Raw genomic sequence first — 23,759 nt, 5'->3', positions numbered from 1 at the left:
TAAATGAGTTGACGGATGATTTTCGATAGGTATCTTGGTTACCTTATAGATTCCCAATACTGTAGCCTTTGGCCTTTGTGGGGAGTACAGGCACGATCACTTAGGTGTACCTTATATGTCAAGAGTGTCGTCTCCACGTTCCTGATCTCGGTGAGTGGTTTCTCGGTGAGAAGTGGGGTAGGAAAGTACGAACGAAGTAGGTACCCGCGCTGCTATGAACATGAAATCTTCTCAGAGTACCTACCATCGCTAGTATTTTTGAGATACATTAACCTACCTTAGACAACTTGAAGTTGCTGCGAGTAAAGTGTGGTTATTAGCTACCTTATACAGGAAGTACTATAGTAAACTGCTGACTATTCCCAAAAGCTTGCTGATCGTCACTCATCCCCGCAGAGGCATCTCCTTTATTTATCCAGTCCATCTAGTGGATTCGGATACTTACCTCAGGCAGGCTAAACCAGGACTGCGGATAACTCACGCGATGAGTAACAGTTTCGGCGCTATTACTTATGGGCGTGGCAGTAACATATGAGAAAAGAACATCCTTCTGAGCTCATGGAAGACTTTTAGTAACAAATGTCTAGTATTGTGGGACCCCCACGTGCCGAGAGAAAAACAAACCTGAACTTAATTACTTTGGCCAGTCAAGGTGGACAAAAGATGGTGTGGAAGACATCACAGGCGGTGAAGGAGTTCTCCAATCAAGAAGTTCTTTTCCCCATTGTGACGGCTGTGTTTAATGTACAAAGCGAAGTATCCGTAGTATTCATAGGTTGCATCGAGAGCCCAGAGGCTGGTAGGTCGTGCGGGGTGGTGTCGATTCCCCCGTAGTCCCAGTAGACGATGCACCAATGGTAGGCGGTGACGGGGATCCATGCAAGCAGTGCGGCGGCCGTCTTCCCAACATCCGACATGCGAACACCCCTCAATCCTCAAGTGACACATCCTCAATGCCATTCCTCAATACCTAGTACCTTAATGCGCCGTGTGTCCAGATGGGTGTACGAACGTATTTTATGTCTCAGCTCTCTCTGCCCAGATTCCGCGCTCAGGTATCTCGCGAGTCTCGATACCACGCTTTCCAAAGATCAGTTCCAATCAATCCTATAGCCGAATACAGAACCAGTAGTAATGAATGCAACAATATATACCTAGGTACTTGCCTGGCAGCCCCATAACCAAAATCTGCCAATAGTAGGTAGGCACGTCGCTGGTCATGAATATAGCGCTGTAGTAACAGTTGATGAGAAGAATAAGCGATGATGGAAGATCTTGGGGTGGTTAGGAGGAGGCACTGTAGGTTTTATACGAGAAGACGATTTTATCAGATATGGCAAAAGGGCGACGACTTATTAAGAGACTAACAACCTGGGAGCCTAAGGCTAAGGTACCTAATACTGAAGACCGAGAATCTCGATGGTAATGGATGATGGTTATTATAATAGTGGAGGAAAACAGCCGAAACGCCGTGGCTCACCCAACCGTTGGGTCTAAAGCCACTCGCCTCCTCGCATCCCGTGTTGGTCAGCAGGCCCCCTTTACACTACACAACCAAATCCCTGTCTCATGCCTGGTGCATAAGGTTATTACGACGTAAGGTACCTTAGGCTCGAAACATCGTGCTTCGTACATTTGTCTCTACTTGGGTACACATTCATGCTTATCTGATTGAGTGCATCAAATTGCCTAGGTAAGAGAGGCGCAATTCTCATATCTGACTGATGGTCGCTGGAGAAGATGCTGGCTACAATACAACCCCTCGACCAAGCCCAAGTTGTCACACCACCATAAGGTAGTCGTGAAGTGACTGCATCTAGGTTGCTTGTTGACGGAGTTCATTGGGGACTTCTTGGGTCCCGAGAGCCAGATCCACCACCGCGATAAGGAATCTAGGTATCTATAAAGCCTAGGTAGCCTAGCTTGTAAGGTAGGTGACCATACCATTACCGAGTTGCATGTAACATGACATAGCATCCTGCATATCGAGTAGTGCTAGTTTGCCTGCATGTCTGCATTACATCGCGCTTCACGCGGATCACCAGACTCGAGCAGCTTGGCAGAATGATGCACTTCCAAAAGGTAGTAAGGTGTAATTAATTAGCTACTACGAAATAGATAGGTCTCTACTTTGCAGTCCTTGAAGGAGCCCGGGTTTCTTTTGAAAAACGTTTTGTCCTCTCCACCAGTTTAGGTCCCACTGTCTGTCTCATCAGGACCCATATAAGTGTACTTTGTCAGTGCTAGAACGAGTCGTTAGCGGCATTGGGATCAGCACGGACCACTCGGTAAGACCAGGGTCAGGGGTATTCCAGAAGTCGAGATCTCGTCCGAAGTACATACGTACCGTATACCTTGCACGGGCCATGCGTTTCTGCCATACCTTCCCCTTCAGTAGGTACCTAGGTAGGTTAATCACCTCCTTTTTTACGAAGTATTCGTACTTATCTCCTTCTGCTATCCCTACCTTCCTTCTTACTCGTTATCCTTTCCCTCCCGCCTTTGCTTTACTTCGATATCGCCTCACGTCTCCCCTTGCGTGCCTCGTGATTCGTGGCTCGTAGCTTGTCGGGGGTTACTAATCTCGATTCCACCGATTCTCCTTAACCCGTTCCGCTTCCGCCTCCCCGTGTTGTCCCATGGCGGTGTTGTGACGCCACACGACAGACGGTGAAACGAGGCCGAGAGCTGTATCTTCAAGTTCGACAAGATGTTCTCCTCGTTCCTTCGCCCTAAACATCGCGGCCGTCGCCTAGCTGACCCCGATCGCCTCCCCCCTTCTTCCCCGACATCCGGACCAGCCTTCCAGGCACGTCCTCCACACCGACACGCGACGGCAGACTTCACCGAAGCCGATGACGATGACGAAGACTCGAACGAACCGAGAATGGGCCCACTGCAGGATGAGGAGCCAGACCCGAACGACGAGGATGGAGTTCGCCGTTCCATGCCCGTGCTCCCTCTCTTCTCGGCCGCATATCTGGGTAATTTCTCGACTTTCACCTTTCTGTCCCTTTGATGTTTTCATGCAACTTCTGTCGTTATTTTCTCTTCGCAGCAAGAAACCCCGAGCTTTCGTTTTCCCGCATTGCTAACTTGTCCCCCTTTCCCCTCGGGAATTTCAGACTCGCTGCCCATCTACAACATTACCCACGCGATTCGCATCATTGTCCAGACGCGCACCGAGACGACCCTCACATGGGAACAGCTTCGCTCCCCCCAGGTATCTCAGTTCTTAGTGAAGCCCATGCAGCAACAGATTCGGACCCAACACTTCTCAAGAGCTACCCTTTATGCCCTAATGGCAAACTGCCTGCAGTTCCAAAAGGAGGGCCAGATGTTTCCTGGCAATGCGGGCACTAGCGTCACCCGGGCTAAGGTCTGCGAGTTGCTCGCCTTAAAGCTCCTAAAGGAATACACGACCCGGGAGCTTATCGACGCCCTGTCCTACGATTTCTACCCGCTCCAGGGCCTCCCCGGAGCCAGTCTCCCTCCTGCCAACGCGAATACGGATTCCAGGATCAAGGCGGGGCTCACTGCCTCGAGGACCTCGACTCTCGAGGTTGCCATCCGTGCCTCGGCTAAGCACTTTGTTGCGCACCCGCTTGTCGTGCAACAGCTGGAAGCCATCTGGAGCGGTGCCATCTCCTTTTACTCCTCCGCGGACACATTACACCGTGGCCCGCCGTCGACTCCTGTCCACCCAGGCATTAAGCCCGATTCTAGGACCCCACTCCTCGGAACCCAATCCCAGGACCGGGACACCGCGCTCCGTGGCGCCGGTAGAAGGACCGTGATCCTATACGACCCACGCCAGGCTTCTCTCTTCAAACTATCGCGTCTTCGTGTTCCCCGGTACAGGTTCTTCCTCTCCACCTTGTCCCTGTTGGTCCTGATTGGTCTTTTCCTGGCTGTGCTCGCCCAGAGATCTACGCGGATTACCTCCCTGGAATTGATTTTCTGGTTTTGGTCTGCCGGCTTCATGCTGGATGAGCTGGTTGGATTCAACGAACAGGGGTTCTCGCTCTACATCATGAGCTTCTGGAATATCTTCGACCTCGGCATCTTGGTTCTCCTGATTGTGTACTACGGCATGCGTGCTTACGGCGTGTTCCTCGTTGACCCTAAGCATTGGAACGACCTGGCGTATGATGTGCTGGCTGCGAACGCCATCCTTCTCCTGCCACGCATCTTCAGCGTCCTGGACCACTATCAGTATTTCTCGCAGCTACTGATCGCCTTCCGGCTCATGGCCGTGGATCTAGCGGCTGTTCTGATACTCGTGCTGGTCGCTTGCAGTGGTTTCTTTGTATTCTTCACCTTGGCCAGGAACCGCAACGACGCCTCTGAGGTGGCATATAAGATATTCCAGATCCTCATGGGGTTTACACCTGCTGCGTGGAGCGTGTGAGTTGGGCATTTCGTCATTTTCCCATGCTGGTTTTGGGCTGGCGGCTAACCAAACCCCGACGACAGCTGGCCAACCTATAGTTTCCTCGAAAAGGCGTTGATGGCACTGTTCCTCATCATCTGTCACTTTGTTGTGGTGTAAGTGATTGCAGGACCTGGTTGCAACGGCTGGTTGCATGATCCTCCCTCTCGTCTCCTTCACCAATGGCTCACACATATGATAGTACCATCCTCATTACTGTCCTGACCAACTCATTCATGAAGATAGCATCTAATGCTACGGAAGAGCACCAGTACGTCTTCTCCATTATTCCCTCCCTCTCTTACCCCTCGTCGCACATTGCACGCTGACCGATCTCCAGATTTCTGTTCGCTCTTAATACCATCTCCATGGTCAAGAACGATGCTCTGTTTTCTTACGTGGCTCCCGGCAACATCTTTGCATGGCTGCTCATGCCGCTTCGATATTTCTTGCCATTGAAGCATTTCGTGTTGCTGAATAGGTCCATTATTAAGGTCACGCACTTCCCTCTCCTCTTCTGCATTTACTTGTACGAGAGGTACTGGCTAGCATCTTCCATGTTCGAGCCGACAGACCTCGTTGAGAACCCAGGTCGCGGTCATAGCAGGGGACTTTCCTTTGTGGACCCTTCGAGTCGGACAGCACTGTTCAGTCCCAACGTTCGTGTTCGAGAGGAATCCATTGTTGGGTTCCAGAAGGACCATGCCCTTGAGGAGGTCTTCCGCAGGGGGCCCGGGCTTACCACTTTGCGGAACCAGAGACGGTACGAGCGGAGGAAGACCCAGAACGCTATCCGAAGTTGGATGGACCAGCATGATGAAGCTGGGGGCTCACCTCGCCCTCGTGATTGGCCGACCCTCGAGAGCCGAGCTCCCAAATCACACTGGCAACGGAGGTTCAGCATGAACCGAGCTTTCGGCCCCAGCCGATCTCGACAGTTCTCCGACATTCGGTCGGCAGCAAGCGACCCTGCAGACTTGATGTCACAGAGCAACGCACCGCTGGGATCGTTGAATCGGAGTTACGTGTTCCGACCCAAGAGGGATGACGAGTTGCGAGATCATACCGACGCCGACGGGGACGACGAATTGGTGACGAACGACGAAGAGGAAGAAGAAGACGCAGCTACAAATACGGGGGAAGATGGGCATAAAGGAAAGAGCGTGCAGGCGCAGGAGGTGGACTACTTCACAACACCCATGACTAGTCGGTTTTCCCCGGCGGCAGCATCTGCATCCCCCCAGGACGCGAGCAGTAAAGCGCCAGGGGCGGTGTCGCCCCGTTCAGGGAACCCACGCCGGTTAGGTTTGCATAGCCGGACGCTGTCGACGAATACCATCCTGTACGTCCCGCAGGAAAACCGACGCGACATCAGCACATCGTCGGCGTCCCCGGTGGAACAGGCAACGCCAGCCCGTTCGCAGCCGTTGAGTGCTCGTGCGTCGATAGTCGAGACGCCTTCGGGGAGCCGCCATCGTTCGCCACGGCGGCGGTTGTACATGGCAACGTCGAAGCCGCGGCCCATCGTGGCGCCGAGGGAGATGGCACAGACGGCGCCCAATCGAATCCTGGCTCCGCCGTTGGAGCCACGTCAGCGACCCCCCGGCGGCGCAAGGCGGCTCTCCTCGGTCGACGTCAGCACCATGTCCGACAATACGAATCTTCTGGCGGCGGCGGCGGCGGCCAATGACCCTACGGCAGGGTTGCCTTCCAGCTTCCAGACGCAAATGGCCATGGCTCTGATGAAGGATTCCCGGTTCGGGGCCCCGACGATCGATGCCGCAGACCGAGACCGCATGGGCCGGCTCGTGCTAGCGCGGATGAAAACGCTGGAAGAGAGCTTCGCGGATGTGGCGCGGGAGTTGAGGGAACTGAAGAGCAATACGGCTTCGACGGCCCCGCCGACAAGGCGCAACTCGTCAGGCGAGGATCTGAAAGGGGCGGCGGCGGCGGCGACGGCGACGATCGAAGTGGCCGGGGACGATCGAAGGAGGAAGGGGGAGGAGAGCCGGCCGAGGCTGTCGCGAAGGTCGACTGCAAAGCGACCGGGTAGCCGGAAGAGTATGAAAGAGCCACTCGGGCTGGTGATGACGAAAGCGAAGGGGAAGGGAAAGGAGGTGGCCCGTTCATCCGACTCGGATGACGAACGAGGCGAAAACGAGTTTAAGAAGGGAAGCTCGTTCTAAATTCCGCGCGTGCACACCCCGGGATAGGCGCCGGCGGTGTGGGCACGCATTGTATTGGGGTTGGGAAATTTGTTCTTCGCCCTTCTACGTGTACGGCATGTCGAAGAGGGTTTGGCATCTGTGGCGTTCATCTGGCATGGGGAGGCGTTGGGGGCTGCATCTTTCAAAGGGGGAAGGAGGGGACTGAAGTTGCTGCATATGAACAGAGGTCGTCGCCCTCCATAATGTTCTGCATAGGTTGGTCCTTTATTTCGGGTTTGTACTCGTCGCATCGGGCGGAACCAGCATTGCTCTGGCAATCATCATCAGCTGGATATGACCGGGAGCCAGGGGCAAATGGTTTGTTTGCTTGGTTCTTTCTTCGCTGCCATCTATACTTCTTGCATCTTGGCTCCCTGTTCAGGGGACCGCCTCATCTCATGCGGCCATGGCTGATTAGCCTGGCGCTGCGTTGGATCTGTTAATATATAAGGTGAAAGACGCAAAGATTTTCAGCGCGAGCAACATCAGCATCCCCAATGCTGGTGCGACACTTTTCGCCTTATCTGGCATCTGTTTTCGTTGTCCAGTCTGTGTTTTTCTCGTTTTATACTGTTGTTGCCCGTCCAGCACAGACATCCTTGCCTAATACCTAGTAGCATTTCAGGCGATGACAAGATGGACGAGCGGGAAGAAGATGGACGGTGACGGTGACGGTGACGGTGACTTGGGCTACGATCACATGGAATACGGATGCGCCGATGTCGGAAGAAGAAAATCCGAGCACGCGACATCCGTACCTTATGTAGCTCGTATCCGTATCTCATCCCCTTACGATGACGTCGTGTGCACTTTTTTGTGCCGGGTTCCATTGGCTTAAGCCGCCAGTCAGTCGCCAACCAATGAGAAGCTAGGAAGGAGAAACACACACGCACAGAGAGAGAGAGAGAGAGAGAGAGAGAGAGAGAGAGAGAGAGAGAGAGAGAGAGAGAGAGAGAGCTTGAAGCAATGACCAATGGCCAAGGCCGCCAAAGGTCTGCGCACAACCAACCCCCCTCCAATGACGCGACAAAGCAGGAATATTCATTCATAACCTCAAGTCGTGGTTCTTCAGTATCGATCACTTCCAGTTTCGCTGGCCGCGAGTTCTACCCGTATTCGGCACACAGCCTGCGTCTCTTCTTCCACAATCCACGGGAGAGATATGAGGCTCTGCGACCGCAGGTCCTCCTCCTCGTCCTTCGGCCGCCCAGGGACCCCGAGGTGACCGCGAATCCAAAGAAACGCGCTCTTCTCGCTGCAGACCCTTCGGAACGACGGCTCCCGGCTAATCTGGATCATGGCGGGACCCTCGCGTTCGGGCTTCCTGCGGCCAGGCGACGCCTCCCCCTCCTTCGCCCAGACCACGGCCGAATTCAGCCTCGAGAGCGACCTCGACCTTGACGACGATGACGCTAAGAGCGACTTCAGCTTACGCGAAGCTGGGTCAGATGGCGGCGAAGCGTTCGAGATGAAGAGAATGCGGCAGCAACATCAGGGACCGGTTAGGTCACAGGGTGTACAAGACGATGAGGAGGACGAAGAAGACAGCGACGGTTGGATAAGGCCCGGGTCGGCGTCGGTGTCTGCATCGGGATCGGGATCGGGACCCGCGCCGGAACGCCATGGAAGCGTCAGCTCCGTTGCCAGCTTTCAGCTCTACACCCCCGACGAGGAGCAGGCTGTTGTCCGCAAGTTCGACAGACGTCTTGTTCTCTTCATGGCGCTGCTCTACATGCTTAGCTTCTTGGATAGGTCCAGTATGTCCTGCTCTTTTCATTTTCATGCTCCCTACCTTTGAGCCAATTTCCCCCATTGTCTTGGCTTCTAAAACTGACCTTCCACTTCTCGCATAGACATTGGAAATGCACGTGTCGCCGGCATGGAAGAAGACCTCCAAACCGACCCGCCCTGGCAAGGCTGGTACCAATGGGCCCTAACATCTTTCTACATCACCTATATCCTCTTCGAGTGGATGTCGCTCCTCTGGAAACTCATCCCCGCCCACATCTACGTCTGCCTCGTCGTCCTCTCCTGGGGCGTCGTCGCCTCTCTGCAAGCCATCGCCGTCTCCTACCCGATGCTCATCGCCCTCCGCGCCATCCTTGGTATAGGAGAGGCCGCCTTCACGGGAGTCCCCTTCTACCTCTCCTTCTTCTACAAACGCGAGGAGCTTGCCTTTCGCACCGCCATCTTCGTCTCCGCCGCCCCCCTCGCATCCTCCTTTGCCGCCTCTCTTGCCTGGCTGGTCGTCAAGCTGGGCAGCGCCGGCCCCATCGCCCCCTGGCGCCTCCTCTTCCTCGTCGAGGGCTTCCCCTCCGTCCTCGTCTCCCTCCTCGCCTGGCGCATCGTCCCCGACGCCCCCGAGACCGCCTCATACCTCACCCCACGGGAACGCAAGGTGGCCCGCCTGCGTCTCCGCCGCGAGAAGGCCCATGGCCGACGCTCTTCCTCTTCCTCCGCTTCCTCACCGTCCTCGTCCTCGTCCTCGTCCTCGAAACCCACGGCCCGCGGCTCGCTCAAGGCCCGCGAAATCCTCCAGACCCTCCGCGACCCGTTAGCCTGGCTCACAGCCGGCATGCTCTTCCTCGCTAATATGGCCTACGCCTCCCTCCCCGTCTTCCTCCCCACCATCCTCTCCGAGATGGGCCACTCCCGCCTCGCCGCCCAAGCCCTCTCCGCGCCGCCCTACCTCGTCGCCTTCGCCTCCGTGCTCGCCACAGCCGCCTTCTCCGACCGCCGTCGCTCGCGCGCCTACCCAATCGCCCTCCACGCCCTCGCCTCCGCCGCCGGCTACGCCGTCCTCGCCCTCGCGAAACCCCTCGACTTGCCGCCCGCTGTGCGCTACGCCGCCGTCTACCCCGCCGCCGCCGGCTTCTTCAGCGTCGTCGTCCTCGTCATCGCCTGGTCCGTCAACAACCAACCGTCCGACACCCGCCAGGGCGCCGGCTTCGCCCTCCTCCAGGTCGTGGGCCAGTGCGGGCCCCTCGTCGGCACCCGCCTCTACCCGGACCGCGACGCCCCCTTTTACGCCCCCGGCATGCTCGCCTGCGCCTGCGCCATGCTGGCCGTCGCTTTCCTGGCCTTGGCCCTGCGGGTTTACCTCGGTCGGTTGAACGTCCGGCTGGATCGCGCCCACGCCGACGGGGGAGATACGTCCCATCATGAAAACGAGGGGGGAGAGGAAGAAGTTGGTCTCGTGAAGTCGAACCCGCGGCGCAGGACGCTCGCGGAAAGTTTTCGGTACATTCTCTAGTCACACCCCGCTGCAGCAGCGTACATGTTTTGGATTCCTTCTTGGTCCTCTTCTCTTCTCTTCCCCTCCCTCCTGCCTCTTTTTAATTGCAGCTGGCGGCAGCGGGGTATAGCGACATTTTCCATACTGGTGTTGTATATGAGACCTGGTAAAGACATAAATCGACGATGAATGAATCGATATATTCTCTTCCGCCTCCTTGTCTGCGGCTGTACAGCTGGGCATTGCTTCCTGTGGGTGTTCTCTCTTTTTACACTATACCCAAGCCAGCAGATACTTGCTGCTACAGCATCGTGGCCCGTTCATTCTTCACGTTGACATCACCTCTCGTGCTCCGGCCTCTCCATTCTTCTCCTTCTCCGAACTGTACCTATGTACCCCCTTTGCCACGGACGCCGACTAAGGTGGCCTCCTTGGCGTTGAACGAAACGGTCAAAGTGTTCTCTGCAAATCAGATTTCGTCGTCTATATCGACTTGTTATCTGCACCGACCCGTTTCCGCGACCGCAAGGAGAAGAGGCTCAACCTCTTGGCTAGTCGCGGAATGCTTCCTTCTTTCCGAGAAGACCATACACGCCTTTCTGGAGCTGGAGGAGGCACGGGGTCTCTCTTGTCCCGTCGTAGCATCCCCTTGAACCACCTGCGAATCATGACTCGCCGTGTGTGTAGAACTGACTTGGCTCGGCGAAGATACAGACGTGGTGTAGACTCTTTCCGCTTGATGGGCCTGGAATATGACGGCTTTGTCTTCTTCTGAGGCTTCGGCGTCGTTTTCCTGCCACCTGTGTCCCTCAACTCAGGAGCGCGCCGCGGAATGGCAGGAATCAGTGGAGACACATCTGTGAAGGTAGGATTTATCTCCGGCGAGGAGTCGCCCGTGCAGTCTGCCTCGGCGTCGGTTGCGGCGGAGTGACGGCTTCTCATGGCCCGGAGGCTCATATGGGGAACGTCGGATACGGTAGTATAGTCGCTCATCCGAGGTCTACCGTTGCGAGGGGCGTCGTTTGTTTCGTTCGAGTTGCTCCCAGTGTATACGTCACGGCGCAAAGGCTGCGAGGAACCAGAGGACGCGCGAAGACCAGGGATGCGATGCAAGCCATTATGATATCCGGGGTCCTGCGCAAGACCCAGGGATATGCTGCGCTGGAACGGGGGGAGGTCTGATGAAGACGCTGAACTTTCGCGAAACTGAGGATAGGATGACGAAGAACTCCAAGAGCGGTTCACATGGGTGGAAGTCTCGTTGTCGAATAGGGCACGTAGGTTTGCGGCAACTTTTTCTCCCCTGATAGCCGCCATCTTGGCTTCGGATAACTCTGTGGGGAGATCAGATTCCTTACGGATGCCCCCCGGCCGAGGAGGCAAGGAAGCATGGCGTTGGCGTTGGCGTTGGCGTTGGCGCAGGGGAGAACGCGGAGGGGTGATAGGCACTGCGTGGTAGGACATGGGATTTAGGTTTGCGTTGGAAATGGAGCAGGATTTCTAGCGCTGAGACATAGATAGGAGAGCGAGAAGGATATGGAGATATTCGAAGGCTGAAGAGTGCTACAGTGTCATATATCTGTTCATGTGCGGTGCGAGGGGCAAAGGTGAGAACAAAGGCCTGAGGTCTGAGGTCTGAGGTGCAGAGGGCTCATGGCTGACGTACGGTGTAAGTCGTATAAAAGTAAGTGTGAAACTCGGTGGAAGAGGTGAGAGGTGACAGCCAGCCAGGCCCAACGCTCCGTCCCTGCAAAACAAGGGTTGGTTCGTGCATCGCTGCCCATGAAGTTCCCGGATCTCGTGAGAAGACGTTAGGGAATGTCAGGAGGGCTACACATTGACCCTCCCACATGGCTACCAGACCACCAAGGCATCATACGACACCGATTGTGTTTGACAAGAAAGGCCGACCCGACATGACTTCCTTTTTTTAAAAAGAAAAAAAAACTGGAAGGCGCATTATCCTGCAGTCATTTAGCGCGGAAGAAGAGGGGGTGGATATACGTGTGGGGGTGGGTGAGTCGACGGCACCGAAAGTTCTTGACGGTAGCACTAAAGGTAGAGGAGAAACGGAATAAGGTAGGGACAGGAAAAGACAAAGTGAGTCTTCCACAAAAATGACCGAAAGTCAGCGCAGAGTCATAAGGTAATTCAGGTCGAGGCGGAGCAAAGGGGAAGGGGAGGGGGAGGGAAGGGGGAGGGGAAGGGGGAGTAGATCCACGGAGAGCGTTTAAAGGTTACCTTAGAGGGAGGGAAAGAGAAGAGAAGGGAAAGGAGGGAAAAACGGAGCAAGAACGACCTACCTGGTACCTTACTTATATGGAAGTAGGACAGGTACTACCGACGCACCCGCCTGGAAGGAGCCACGAATGAAAGTTGACTTTAACAGAGCAGAGTCAGAGGAGGAAGGATCAAACGTGCCTGCCGGCAGCCTCCCTTCTTCAGGAAGTTAGAATGTACCAAATGGAAGGAGACGAAGAAGGCCCCAGGAGCCGGATCAGGCAAAGCTAAATACTTCCCTTGGCTTCCCTTCTTCGTCAGCTACCTTACCTGGGGCGAGGCCGCGAGAATCATAGTACCTTAGCGAATCTCCGCGTAGATTCTTCCTCGACATTAGGACCGTCGTCGACATCCTTCCTGACCGAATCAACAAGAGAGCCTACGAGACGAGCTACAGTGGATACCTACCTCAATCTGATAATGAAATGGTGCTGGCGCTCGGCGTTGTTGAAGCTACTAGAAGGACGAACGTCGTCGTGGTCCTTTTATCGTTATTGTCGTCGTTATTATCGTTGTTATCCGGTGGCTCCATTTCGGTCTATTTTATTGGCTGAGGTGTTAGACCTAAAAAGTAATAATAAACCGACCAGAAATGAGTGGGTCAGGTACCAAGCCAGATCTGCCGAGGCATGAGTACTCATCCTCCATCATCACGAGGTATCGTCACTTCGGCGTCGAATTCAACTGCCGCTCGCTCCGATCTACTTTACGAAGCGAAGTACCTTGACTGACATCCGACGAGTTTGCAGGTTTCGGGCCGGCTTAAACACTCAGAACACTCAGGGTCGGACTATCTGTATTCCGCACTGCCCCGCCTCTACTTCTCTCCATCGCAGGCTTTGCTCCTACAGCTGTTTCACAATATCACATGAAAGTTCTCATAGATCCCCTCCCTTTTTCAACCATCCGTCACCGACCCAACTCCCATCATGAGATCCCACAGCGCTATCACCAGCCCGGACTACCACCACTTCAAATCCATCCCGTGGTGCGCCGCCCACCTAGAAGAAAAAGGGGACACCCTCATAGACGTGGCTCCAGGCCGCCTCTCTAAACGGAACCTAGAGGACTACCTCTTCTCCCGCACCTTCAACACCAAGGACACCATCCCCGCCTTCCTCGCCATCTACGACCTACCTCCGCCTAATACTACCTCCTCCACCCCTTCCTCTTCCTCTTCCCTGTCCCCCTCGTCACCTCTACCCGCCGCACAACCGCCATCAGCGCAATCGCCAGAATCAACTACAACACCAACAACCACGATCACCACCACCACCACCGCCCCGCTCATCCGCAGCCTCCGAGTCCTCGTCTCCCTAAGCGAGACCCTCTGCGGCTTCCCCTCCACCGTGCACGGCGGCATCGTCGCCACCATCCTCGACGAGGTCACCGGCATGTTCTTCCCCATCAACAAGCAACGCGGCGCCCTCCCCAACACGCCTTTCATGACCGCCTCGCTCCTCACCACCTTCATCCGCCCGGTCCCCGGCCCGGGTACCTTCCTCTGCCGCGCCCGCATCGACCGCATCGAGGGCCGGAAGGTCTTCGTCGTCGGGACCATCGAGGATGAGGCTGGCACTGTGCTGGCTAAGGGTGATGCTCTGTTTGTTGCCATTCGGGAGAAGCTGTGAGGGAGGCGCGCCACTTGTCAGTATGCTGGTTCACCTGGTGGTTCTTCGTATCCACCTACCTCACTCATCTATCTGAGCGTTTTGCCTAGCATTATTATTTGTCGTTATGGTAGGTAACTAGGGTGGATAGACGATGATATACTGCGGTGTGCGCTGTCGTTGGATGTGTACATGAACCCGGGTCTGGTGCCACCTAAAAGGGGGAAAAAGGCACCCGTTAAAGATATATATAGATAGAGAGAGAGAAGCATACGAGGCAGCATTCATTGAGGGAGCATGTAATACCTAGCGAGCCGTATTCTACGAAATACTCCGCCTAGCCCGTCTGGCCGGTCAACTGAAAAGGCAGCTCGTCACCACCCCGGCCGCCCATCCCATCACAATCGCAGCCAAACGCCTTCCGAAACGCCTCCCTCCAACCCGTCTCCTCCAACTTCTTCAAAGCCGTCTTCGCAGTCGCGATTTTGGCATGGCGGCCGCTGACTGCCGTCTCGTGGACGCAGACGCGCCCGTGAACCATGAACCCGCACACCACCGTCGTGTCCGTCATGCTAGCCGCGCCGGCCTCGTCCACCGCGGGCGGCACCTCGCTGACGAGCAGCCGCCAGTCCCGACAGCCCAGCTCCTCTCGCATCTTGTGCGTCAGCGTCGTCACGGGATGCCGGCTCGCGAACGAGTCGTACAGGGCCATGTCCGTGAAGAACGGCCGGACGTGCTGCTCGAAAAACCGGCGGACTTGCCCGAAATCGTACTGCGAGTCCACGAACAGGGCGCCGATGTACGCCTCCACCACGTCCGACAGGAACTTGGGGCCCGGCTGGTCCACATGGATCCAGTAGCTGGGTTTCACCTCGTCGGGGGACGCGGCATTGTGTTCCGCCTCGCGCCGCACGAGGTGCAGGTCTCCGACGTACTCCTTGATCTGGCTGGACATGCCAGGACTCAAATGGAGGATGCGGTGGTGGAACCCGAGGTGGACGCAGAGGCAGGCGAGAAACTCGTTGGCCACCATGGCCATCTTGTGCTCGGTAAGCCACTGCGGGTCTGCGTGGGGAAACTTCTTGAAGAGAAAGTCGACGCACACCATGTCCAGCAGAGCGTCGCCAAGGAACTCGAGCCTCTGGTAGTTCGGGACGTTCTCGTACTGCCGAGGGTACGACGGGTGTTTGAAGGCGCACCGCAGTAGCGCAGGTGATTTAAACTCGTACCCCATCTGCTCCTTGATCTCCCGTACCACGCGGAGCTGGTCGGGGGTACCCGCGGCCGTTTGCCAGTCTGGCACCCGGAAACGGGCATAATAGTCCTTGTACGACGACATCTTGTGGTTCTTGTTTCTGACCACCGCCGTCACGGCCCGGACTGCCATGTCAAAGTCCTCCTCCTCCTCCTCCTTCTCCTCCTCCTCCGTGTAGGTCAGATAGGAGGCGCCGATGAGGGCCTCGCAGACGTCGGCGATGGACTTGTCGGCGAGGGAGTGCACCGCCCTGGCTCGTGCCGCCTTTCCCCGTTTCAGACGCAGCCCCTCGGGGTACCAGCTTCGGCGGTTAAACTGCTGCGATCGGACGAACTCCTGTAGGTTCTTCTTCAAGGCCACATTCAGGAGGTTCTGGTTGCTGATGAGCAGCATTCGCTCAACGTGGTACTCAAACTCGTTGTTCTCGGGAATCTGCGTGAACAGCGCGATGGTGGTGGCCATCTTGAGGAAGCAGTCTCCGAGAAACTCTAGCCGCTCGTAGTTCTTCCCCATGCCCGCCTGGAAGTTGATCTTTTCCTGGTCGTGGTCTTCGCTGTTGTCCGAGTCCTTGGTCATGGCCTCGAGGGCCAGATCCGGACGGATCTCCAGCTTCAGCATCTTGCAAGCGTCGAGGGCGATCAGGTTGTCTTCGATGCGGTGCATGATGGCGGGGAACAGGAGGGCCATCGCTGCAACGTCTGCCGGAACCGTCGACACGTGAAGAGGTTCCAGAATTACGTAGCAGGTGTTGGCGGGCTCCTCTTCTTCCTCGAACTCGCCGAGAAAGTTCCGTCGCATCGACACCACTTCCGCCTCGATGACGGGTTGGTTGTCTCTCCAGACCCGATCCTTACGCCTAGACGCCCACAAGCTGACGCTGTACTCCTTGATGTTGTGTTCGACGTCCTTCCACATCCGGTATCCCGGGTCTGGAACACCGTCCGGCACCTGGTCCGTGGGCTTCATGTCCTCCCTGACACCTCTCAGGTACAGTTTACGGTTTCCCCGGAACGGATCGATGACGAACTTGTCTCGGAAAAAGCTTGGTGGCGAGGTCTCGTCCCAAGAAAGATACTCCAAGTCTCTGGTGGAGCGCAGATGGCCCCAGTCGATACAGGAAGAAGGATCTGTGGCTCCGGAAAAGCTGAGATCATGGTGGTGGACGGAAGAGGGTACCAGAAAGTAGGGAAGATCCTCCACACCGGCGTCGTACTCCTTGCTGAATATGTCCTTGAAGATCCTCAATGTGAAGACCCTGACGCATTCCAGGTCATCTGCTGTCACCGGTAAAGGGCCCGGTACAGCCACGGGACGAGCCGTCGAGGCCCGCTCATTGCCGAAGAAGAGGGGGATGCCCGGGAGGTCCGGAAGGCGCTCACGGGTCAGGAGGACAAGCGGCCGAGTGGACCGGCCCACGGCCTCAGGGCTCTCAAGCGTCAGGAAGGTGGCGAAGAGCGACGAGGAGACGGGTCCAAGGCGCGACCAGATCTGAGGCTTCGTGCGCATGGTGTATTCGGCCCTTTTCCTAGAACTGATAGCCAAGCGTGCGTTGCGCATGGCCGGCAAGGTCTTTGCGAAGACGGGCCGCAGATGATGGTCGACATATTTCTTCTGGACGAGTTCCATGCATAGAGCGAAGGCTGCCGAACACCGGGCCTCCGCTTTCGATTTTTGCGGCGTGCCCGAAGCGGCCTGGACGGGGGATTTCGACGGCAACTGGACCTCGCAGATGTACTGGCGGCCAATCTGAAGAACCAGATAGGAAGGGGAAAGGACCTCATCGTGGGCCTGGAGAGACGAGACAAAGTTCGAAACAAGCTCGAGGCTTGAGCTCCAGTTGAGCGTAGCCCCGGTCGACGGAATGACATGGACCTCCCGGTGGCGATCCAGGTGAACAGCGGTGGCGTCGGGATCCCAGCCCTGTATTTTCCGGTCCTCTGGTAAGGAGTTGCAGAACCTCCTTATGTAGAGGTAATCCTCGGCAGCCTGCTTCCTCGACTTTATGTGGCTCCATTTCCCCCTCTCGATCATGCAGACATACTCCGAGTTTTGTTGGCGAGCTCGACCCCTGGATTGGACGTACTGAATGACCGAAGTGACTCTGTCGAAGCGGACAACGAGGTTGCAATCGGGGATGTCGAGTCCCTCTTCCGCGACGGAAGTGGCAACAAGACAGTTATGGTGGCCTCGTTTAAACCGCAGGATCGTGTCGACTTGATCGGGATAAGACATGGAAAAGGGGCCAGCGTCGGCCTGACCTCCAACCAAAGGAGCCGCTTGTAGATTATTGACAACGACTCCCGACTGCCGGAGAAGGTCGGCGAGAAGTATAGCTGTGTTCCGCTGGTCCGCAAAGATGATGCACTTGTCAGACGTGGGATTTCTGAAGCGGTCCTGGAGAAGATCGAGAAGAGCGATGACCTTGGACGACAAGTGGTCCTTCGACCTGGAAACCTCCGAGAATGAATGTCCCCGGATGACCTGACGAAGCTGGTCCACGGCGGCCGACTCGGTCTGGCCAAATAATGCAAGGTCGAAATCTAAGCGCGTCTTGGCAGCCAGCCTAGAGATCATCTCCTCGGTCAGGAGCAGCTGCCAGAAGCGGTCGACGCACCAGGGACCAAGGACAGCAGACGAGGCGTGCGAGAACGTCAGGGCGCCTGAAAAGAGCCTGTTGCGGCGGACGAGGTTTTGGATCTTGAGGTGGAGAGGGGTCGTAAAGGGCTCCGGCAGGTAGTCGAACATGAGGACGTGATCGTTGATGTCGTTCTGGACGTCCTTGTAGGAGAAGGCGTCATCCGGGATGGTGGCTATTTCGCTATGGAGCAGGCCTTCTAGGCGAATGGCGGCGGTGGAGATGTCTGTTTGGGCATCGACGGGGGATGCGGTCATGCCGAAGATTCTCGGACGCCGAGTCAGGTCTCGCTCGGAGACATAGAAATCCTTGATGATCCGAGCGTAGGGGTGATTTCCCTTGGCGTGATGGGCCTCGTCGAAGACGAGGAGGTTGACCTGGTCTATGCGGATGAAGGATTTGGCGAGGCATGACTGCAGGATGGCTGCGGTGCAGACGACGACCATGTGGTCATCCCACTGGCGCTGCCAGTCGTCTTGGTGCCATGATGGGTCCAGCATGGCACCACAGAGACGGGCAATGGGGTAATCCAGGTTGCACTCGAGGACGGCATGCTGCTGGTTCACCAGAGCCACTTTCTCGACTAGGAAGAAGGCGGTTCGCTTCGGATTTCCGGCATGGCGGTCTGCTATCTCCTTCTCGAGGCAATGGCGGAGGAGCATGGCGGCAATCAAAGTTTTCCCAGATCCGGTGGGAAGAACTGCGATGATGTTCTTCTTCTTTGCTCTTTCGAATATTTCCATCTGGTATTCGCGAGGGTTGTTGATGATCCTCCGTCCCTGATGAAGCAGCGATGCAGACTGCCTTTTGGGACCGCGAGGAGTTATGGGCTCAGGTTGATTGGGTCTCTGGACTCGGTTATCGTGGATCCAACTTTGAAAGGCAGCATAGTCCGCCCGTTTCTTCTCCGAAGTTTTAGGCGCCTTGGGTGGGTTGATAGTGAAGGACTGGGAGTCACTGCTGTCGCTGTCGCCGTCGCCGGCGCTGCCGTTGTCATCGTCGCTACCAGTTGTCTTATCGCTGAGCTTCCGTACGTCCATTTTGGAGTTGCTGCTGCCAAAGGTGTCGGCAATGCTGCCCATGACTCGCTCGCCAGGTTTGGCACATGCTTTTGTGGCCGTCCTATCGTTCTTCTCTCCAGATTCTCCCGGTGACTGGGGCAAAATGTCTTTCCTTCTGGTGAGCTGGCCGTGTATGGCCATGATTTCCACTTGGTCTGGTCCCTGCCTTCAGGGGCCCAAATATGATCAGACGCGCTGTGTGGGAGGTAGAAGGAGTCAAATATAGGGGTTTGAAGAGGACGGGAGGGCAATATAAAGCCCAGAAGCCCAGAAGCCCAGAAGAGCCAAGGGCCGAAGAAGGTGAAAGGCAAAGAAGATTTGGGGTATCGAGTGAAGGCAAGTTCGATCCTCACCACCATTGCCCAAAAAAAGAAAAAGGTCCTACCTGCTTGAGAGTCTGGCTGTTAGTGAGGAGAGTCGCACCAAAGTTGCTACAGACCTACCTTATGGAAAGAAAATATGATATATCACGATGAACTGCCCAGTTAATATGAACATGCAGGAGCTAGTCATGGCTGTTAATTTGCTTCTTGCTTTCTTGCTTGTTAATGGTGAAGGGCAAAGGAGCAAATAACAAATAGAATAGAAGCATGCTCTTTCTTTGGTGGTAGAAACGACGGCATTAAGCATGGTGATCCAGCAGAGTAGGAATAGGAATGTCCGTCTTTACAAGGAAAGAAAGAAAAAATGCTCCGCTTATCCTGGATGTATTGATCCGTTATGTTTCTTAGCACACAGCTTGACATGGAAGCTTCATGAAAAGTAAGAGACAAAGGTGTAGCAAGAGTAAGGAAGAGAAACCAGTGAAGGGAAGGAGATACAGCGAGATGAGAAATATGAGTGAAAAGGGCAAGCCAAGAAAGGTCGCCGGAATGACATGAACGTACCTAGGTACCTATTTTGGATAAGAAGTCGATAAGATGATTGATAAGATAAGGTACATAGTACCAGGTACCCTGGACTGACATCCCAGATAAGATAAGATGCCCCTCCCGCGGGGAGCTATCTGAGGTACGGGAACTTGAGTGAACTTCAGCTTCTCCGTCACTTTCCCACTACCCTCAAACTTCCACCGAGTCTTGAAATTTGGTCGAGAACGAAGACCCCAACACGTCATCACGGACAAACTGCCAACGCGGACACTCCGACGACTAAAGATGGCAGACAGACAGGATCCAAATCAGCCGCGGACGCTCAAGCAGATCTGGGCTGAAGCCCAGGAAAAGCGCCTGGCTCTCGAGAACTCTAGCCCCATTACAAACCCTTCATACTCCGATGACGTTCTCAGCGCAATTCAAATACATGAAGAGATTCTCAGGGCCATTTCCCGCGTGTCGCTCTTTTCCCCAAACGAACCTCTTGACGATATTGCCACCCCGGACCTACCCTATCTCCTCGCAAACTATTACCTTGCCGAAATACACCAGAAAACAACCGAGTCAGACCCTGCCCGCCGCCGCGCTGCCCTCTCCCGCGTCAGGGAAGCATACGAGCGGTTTCTCGGGCTGCTCGACGCGTACGACGCCCTTCAAGGCCCCTACCGGACCCTCTACGAACGCTACACCGACGACCCGCTTTCCTTCTCCACCGTCACCTCCGCCGACCCAGCCCGGCGACGCGATGCCAAAATCGCCAATTTCCGCGCCGAGAAACTGCTCAAGGACCGCCTGGCGACGCTGCGCCGCGACCCGCGCTACGCCGAGGCAGTCCACGGCGACGGCGACGGCGACGGAGACGGTGACCCCGCCAGCGGAGTCGACGACGAGATCCTCCGCGAACTGTACCTGGCCGAAGTGTCGTTCGCCGCGCACATGGCCTTCCAGGGGCTGGAGGGCCTAAACCGCGAGCTGGAGGTGCTGGCTGCGCAGGCGGCGCGCATGCCGACCGCGTTGCTCCCGCAGCAGGCGGGTCAGAACGTAGAGGACGATGCGAGGCGGCGGCTGCGGCGGGAAGAGCGCGACGGCGGCGCGGGGTACACGGACCGCGTGGAGGCGCCGCGGCGGTTGCAGAGTGTTGTGGGCGGCCCGCTCCTCTCCAGGACGGGGAAGCCGCTGCAGCCGTTCACGCTGGTGGGGTCGCGGCAGGAGATGACGCGGAACGTGTTCCGGCCCGGCCACAACCTCCCGACCATGAGCGTGGAGGAGTACCTTGAGGAGGAGAGGCGGAGGGGCGGCATCATCGAGGGCGGTGGCGCGTCCAGCTATAACCGGCCCGAACCGGACGAGGATGACGTGGAGAAGGCGGATCAGGAGACGTACAAGGCCCGGGCGTGGGATGAGTTTGTCGAGGCTAATCCGAAGGGGTCGGGCAATACTCTCAACCGGGGGTGAAAGGGATAAAGAAAATAAAACAAGAACAAAAGAAAAAGAAAGAAAAAGAAAAGGGGAGTCAACAAGTGTGCGGGATTCTGGCATAATAGTTCAGGGACTGTGGAAAAACAAGGTTTACTGATGAATCTGAGAGACGACACTTGGTCTTGTATATAGCGGTGAGTAGCAGAATACCCGACGGTTCAAACCTGGCGTTCAGGCTCTACGGCTCTTTTCATCGATGTAGTAGCAGGAGTATTGGTCAGTATATGTGTGGTGTATGTGTATAGTCGTCCACTGATTTAGCTACCCATATTGCACGCAGCGCTTATCCTAAATCCCCAAAATTAACGCCCTTCCCTGGAGCTCATAGCTGTCAGATAGCAACAAAACCATCATCATCATCATGATCATCATAATCGTCGTCGCCATCCGAATTATACATCCGATCCACATCGTCTGCCTTCTTCTTCGTCGCCTCGTCAGAGGAGGCCTTCCCCCTATGGATCGGTACCTCAAACTGAGCCTCTTTATACTCCGCAGTCCCATCCGTGAAGGCCTCGGAGTGTATGGAAACATCGTCGGCAACCACTCTCCTCCGATCATAAATCGTCGACGCACTGTCAACCTGGGGATCCAAGCTATCCGGTCCGAGTGTGCTCCGCCCATCCAAGGCCAGAGACCGCAAATCGTCGCCCAGAGACGAGGCGCCGTCGGTCGCATCAGAGGGGACCGTGAACCCCGTCCGGTACGAAGGGCCGGGCCCGACGGGCCCAAAGTCGGCCGGGGGCAAGGCGTTCTCGAACACAGCACCCGTGCCGTCGTCGTTCCCGCCGGCCCAGAGGGGCAGGTACTTGAACTCGTCGTCCGTGAGGACGAGGAGCAGGTGTCGCGTGAGCTTGATGGGAGGCGAGATGTCGGCTTGCGCCGCCGCGGCGCTGAAGATCAGGGGCTGCAGGGCTTCGGTGACCTGTTTCTCGAATTGATCCAGTCGAAAGAAAGGGGGGGTCACATTCCCGCACTTGTCGGACTCGAGGACTTCTCGCCACTCGGAATCGTCGTGGAGCAATTCGGGCCGGGCGGCCACCAGTTCCAGCAGAGCCGCGTGTAAGTCACGAGCTTTCTTCGCGAAATGGTTGATAGAAGAAGCGGACTCCGAGAAGAGGCCCGCCATCTGGTAGCGACGGACCTGCCACTTCGTCCTGAATTCGTCGTAAAACACCCGGCAGAGAGCCTTCTGGACCGGATTGAAGCTTTGGTAAACATCTGCGGTAGACACGAAGTCCTGAGGGTCTACGTACAGCGCTCGGTCATCGTCATACCTGCGGAGGGGTGTGTTGTATTGGGACAAAGCACCGTCCGAGCACTCGTTCACGATTTCCTCTCGGAAGTGGTCCACGAGTGTTGTCGATAGAGACTTGGCCAGTTGTACTGCGTCCCGGTAAAGATCATCTTCCCGGTGCGGCTCTAGCAGGGCCTCAAGTGCCCTCAGACGTTGCCACTGATCCATGTCTAGCTCGTCGAAAAGGAGGTCGCTCTGTAGGAGGTCGACCAGGGAGTGTATGCGGTCCACCATGGCCCGCGCGGCGTGCTGTATGGCGTTCTTCCAGTCGTCTTCCAGGTTCTGACGCCTCCGACCGAACAGTGTCACTTTGGACGATGCAGGGTTGCCGCCATTCGCGCCGGTTTCTTCCAATGCAAACTCGTTGACCAGTATGCGGAATGCAGCTCTGGTCATGTCGATAAATTTGAAAGTCGCCCCGAGCCGCAGGCTTTCTTCCGGCAGGACTTCGATAAAAGCAGAATTTCCTTCGGAGAGAAGAAGCCAGTTGAGAACAAAAGCACGCTGTTGTTTATTGCAAAAAAAAAAAAAAAATCAAAATCAATTGCGTTAGCTTCTTTCTCTCCTTGTCCTCCTGCTATCCTGTCAAGGAGATGGGCGACTTACCACTATGCCAAGACAGTCGAATATTTCTGCAATGGCCACCAAGGTCCATATCTGAGGAGCCGAGTCGATGGGTATGTGCTTGCCTTCGATGAGGTACAGCAGCCTAAGTATGGCCACCCGGTGTCGAATGGGGCAATAGTCTGGAATCATGCGGTAGGGAGGATACTGTTCTAATCCTGGACCATCCCGAAGACGGCCTAACCGGCCTATTTCGTCGCCTTGGGCGGAACCGGGGGGAGGATTCTCGGACTGCCAACAGGTGCAGACGTCGTCGTGACCGGAGGCGGCGCTGGGGGATACGCCGTACTTGGCGACGGCCGTCCACCAGTGGGTGACGCCGGGGGTCAGCGACATGGCGGCCATCTGGAACACCATGTCCTCGCCTTCGTGGTCCGGGGTGAGGTCGAGGGACCACCTGACGCCTTGGAGATCGTCCGGCTTGAGGCCGCGGCTTTGGGCCTTCTTGCTGGCCCTGAGTCCGAACTCTTTCAGGTTCTGCTCGAACCGGGAGGACCCCGTGGCGCGCAGGTTCTGGGATGAGACCCGGACGGTCGTGGAAGCCCACGGGATGCCGAAGCAGTCGGTGGGCTTCTGGCCAGAAGAGGGGGGCATGTCGATGAAGACGAGAGTGTCGCCCTCGCGGAGCTCGTGGTGGGCATTGTGCAGCAGATACATTACGAAATTCCGGGGGCTGAAATCCTCCAGGCGCTGCTGGCCTGCACCGGCATTTTCGACGTCGGCAGCGGCTTCCGTTAAAGGAGAAGCCATCGTTGGAGTATCGTTGGAG

At 56.1% G+C, this 23,759-nt stretch overlaps 7 protein-coding genes across 7 annotated transcripts; 4 read left to right on the top strand and 3 right to left on the bottom strand.

Annotated features, from left to right (window-relative positions):
• Positions 1-2,710: 2,710 nt before the first annotated feature.
• SODALDRAFT_271306 (integral membrane channel protein) lies at positions 2,711-6,618 on the top strand (the record flags this gene model as incomplete). Its single annotated transcript, XM_028607765.1, has 5 exons — positions 2,711-2,984; positions 3,126-4,407; positions 4,477-4,548; positions 4,635-4,703; positions 4,773-6,618. The coding sequence occupies 5 exons, from the start codon at positions 2,711-2,713 to the stop codon at positions 6,616-6,618; spliced, it is 3,543 nt and encodes a 1,180-aa protein (XP_028468334.1).
• A 981-nt stretch (positions 6,619-7,599) lies between these two features.
• Positions 7,600-10,284, top strand: SODALDRAFT_306855 (MFS general substrate transporter). The gene is made up of 2 exons (XM_028609048.1): positions 7,600-8,396; positions 8,493-10,284. Exons 1-2 carry the CDS (start codon positions 7,937-7,939, stop codon positions 9,890-9,892), a joined length of 1,860 nt encoding a protein of 619 aa, XP_028468333.1. The 5' UTR covers positions 7,600-7,936; the 3' UTR covers positions 9,893-10,284.
• Positions 10,285-10,357: 73 nt separating this feature from the next.
• SODALDRAFT_376313 (hypothetical protein) lies at positions 10,358-12,795 on the bottom strand (the record flags this gene model as incomplete). The annotated part of the gene is made up of 7 exons (XM_028614805.1): positions 10,358-11,374; positions 11,442-11,502; positions 11,572-11,728; positions 12,224-12,254; positions 12,487-12,511; positions 12,563-12,636; positions 12,742-12,795. The coding sequence occupies 7 exons, from the start codon at positions 12,793-12,795 to the stop codon at positions 10,358-10,360; spliced, it is 1,419 nt and encodes a 472-aa protein (XP_028468332.1).
• A 288-nt stretch (positions 12,796-13,083) lies between these two features.
• SODALDRAFT_338290 (hypothetical protein) lies at positions 13,084-13,785 on the top strand (the record flags this gene model as incomplete). The annotated part of the gene is made up of 2 exons (XM_028612766.1): positions 13,084-13,337; positions 13,452-13,785. The coding sequence occupies 2 exons, from the start codon at positions 13,084-13,086 to the stop codon at positions 13,783-13,785; spliced, it is 588 nt and encodes a 195-aa protein (XP_028468331.1).
• A 316-nt stretch (positions 13,786-14,101) lies between these two features.
• Positions 14,102-18,694, bottom strand: SODALDRAFT_272656 (RNase3 domain-containing protein; the record flags this gene model as incomplete). Its single annotated transcript, XM_028607845.1, has 1 exon — positions 14,102-18,694. One exon carries the CDS (start codon positions 18,692-18,694, stop codon positions 14,102-14,104), a length of 4,593 nt encoding a protein of 1,530 aa, XP_028468330.1.
• A 1,068-nt stretch (positions 18,695-19,762) lies between these two features.
• SODALDRAFT_330247 (TAP42-like protein) lies at positions 19,763-21,472 on the top strand. The gene has a single exon (XM_028611155.1). It carries the CDS (start codon positions 19,873-19,875, stop codon positions 21,043-21,045), a length of 1,173 nt encoding a protein of 390 aa, XP_028468329.1. The 5' UTR covers positions 19,763-19,872; the 3' UTR covers positions 21,046-21,472.
• On the bottom strand, positions 21,401-23,740 carry SODALDRAFT_356530 (hypothetical protein; the record flags this gene model as incomplete). Its single annotated transcript, XM_028613919.1, has 2 exons — positions 21,401-22,870; positions 22,973-23,740. 2 exons carry the CDS (start codon positions 23,738-23,740, stop codon positions 21,401-21,403), a joined length of 2,238 nt encoding a protein of 745 aa, XP_028468328.1.
• Between the last annotated feature and the right edge of the window lie 19 nt (positions 23,741-23,759).

The sequence above is a fragment of the Sodiomyces alkalinus genome, assembly GCF_003711515.1.
Source record: "Sodiomyces alkalinus F11 unplaced genomic scaffold SODALscaffold_2, whole genome shotgun sequence".
NCBI lineage: Eukaryota > Fungi > Ascomycota > Sordariomycetes > Glomerellales > Plectosphaerellaceae > Sodiomyces > Sodiomyces alkalinus.
Note: the sequence above shows the minus strand (reverse complement) of the source record. Positions and strands in the feature narration are given on the sequence as shown.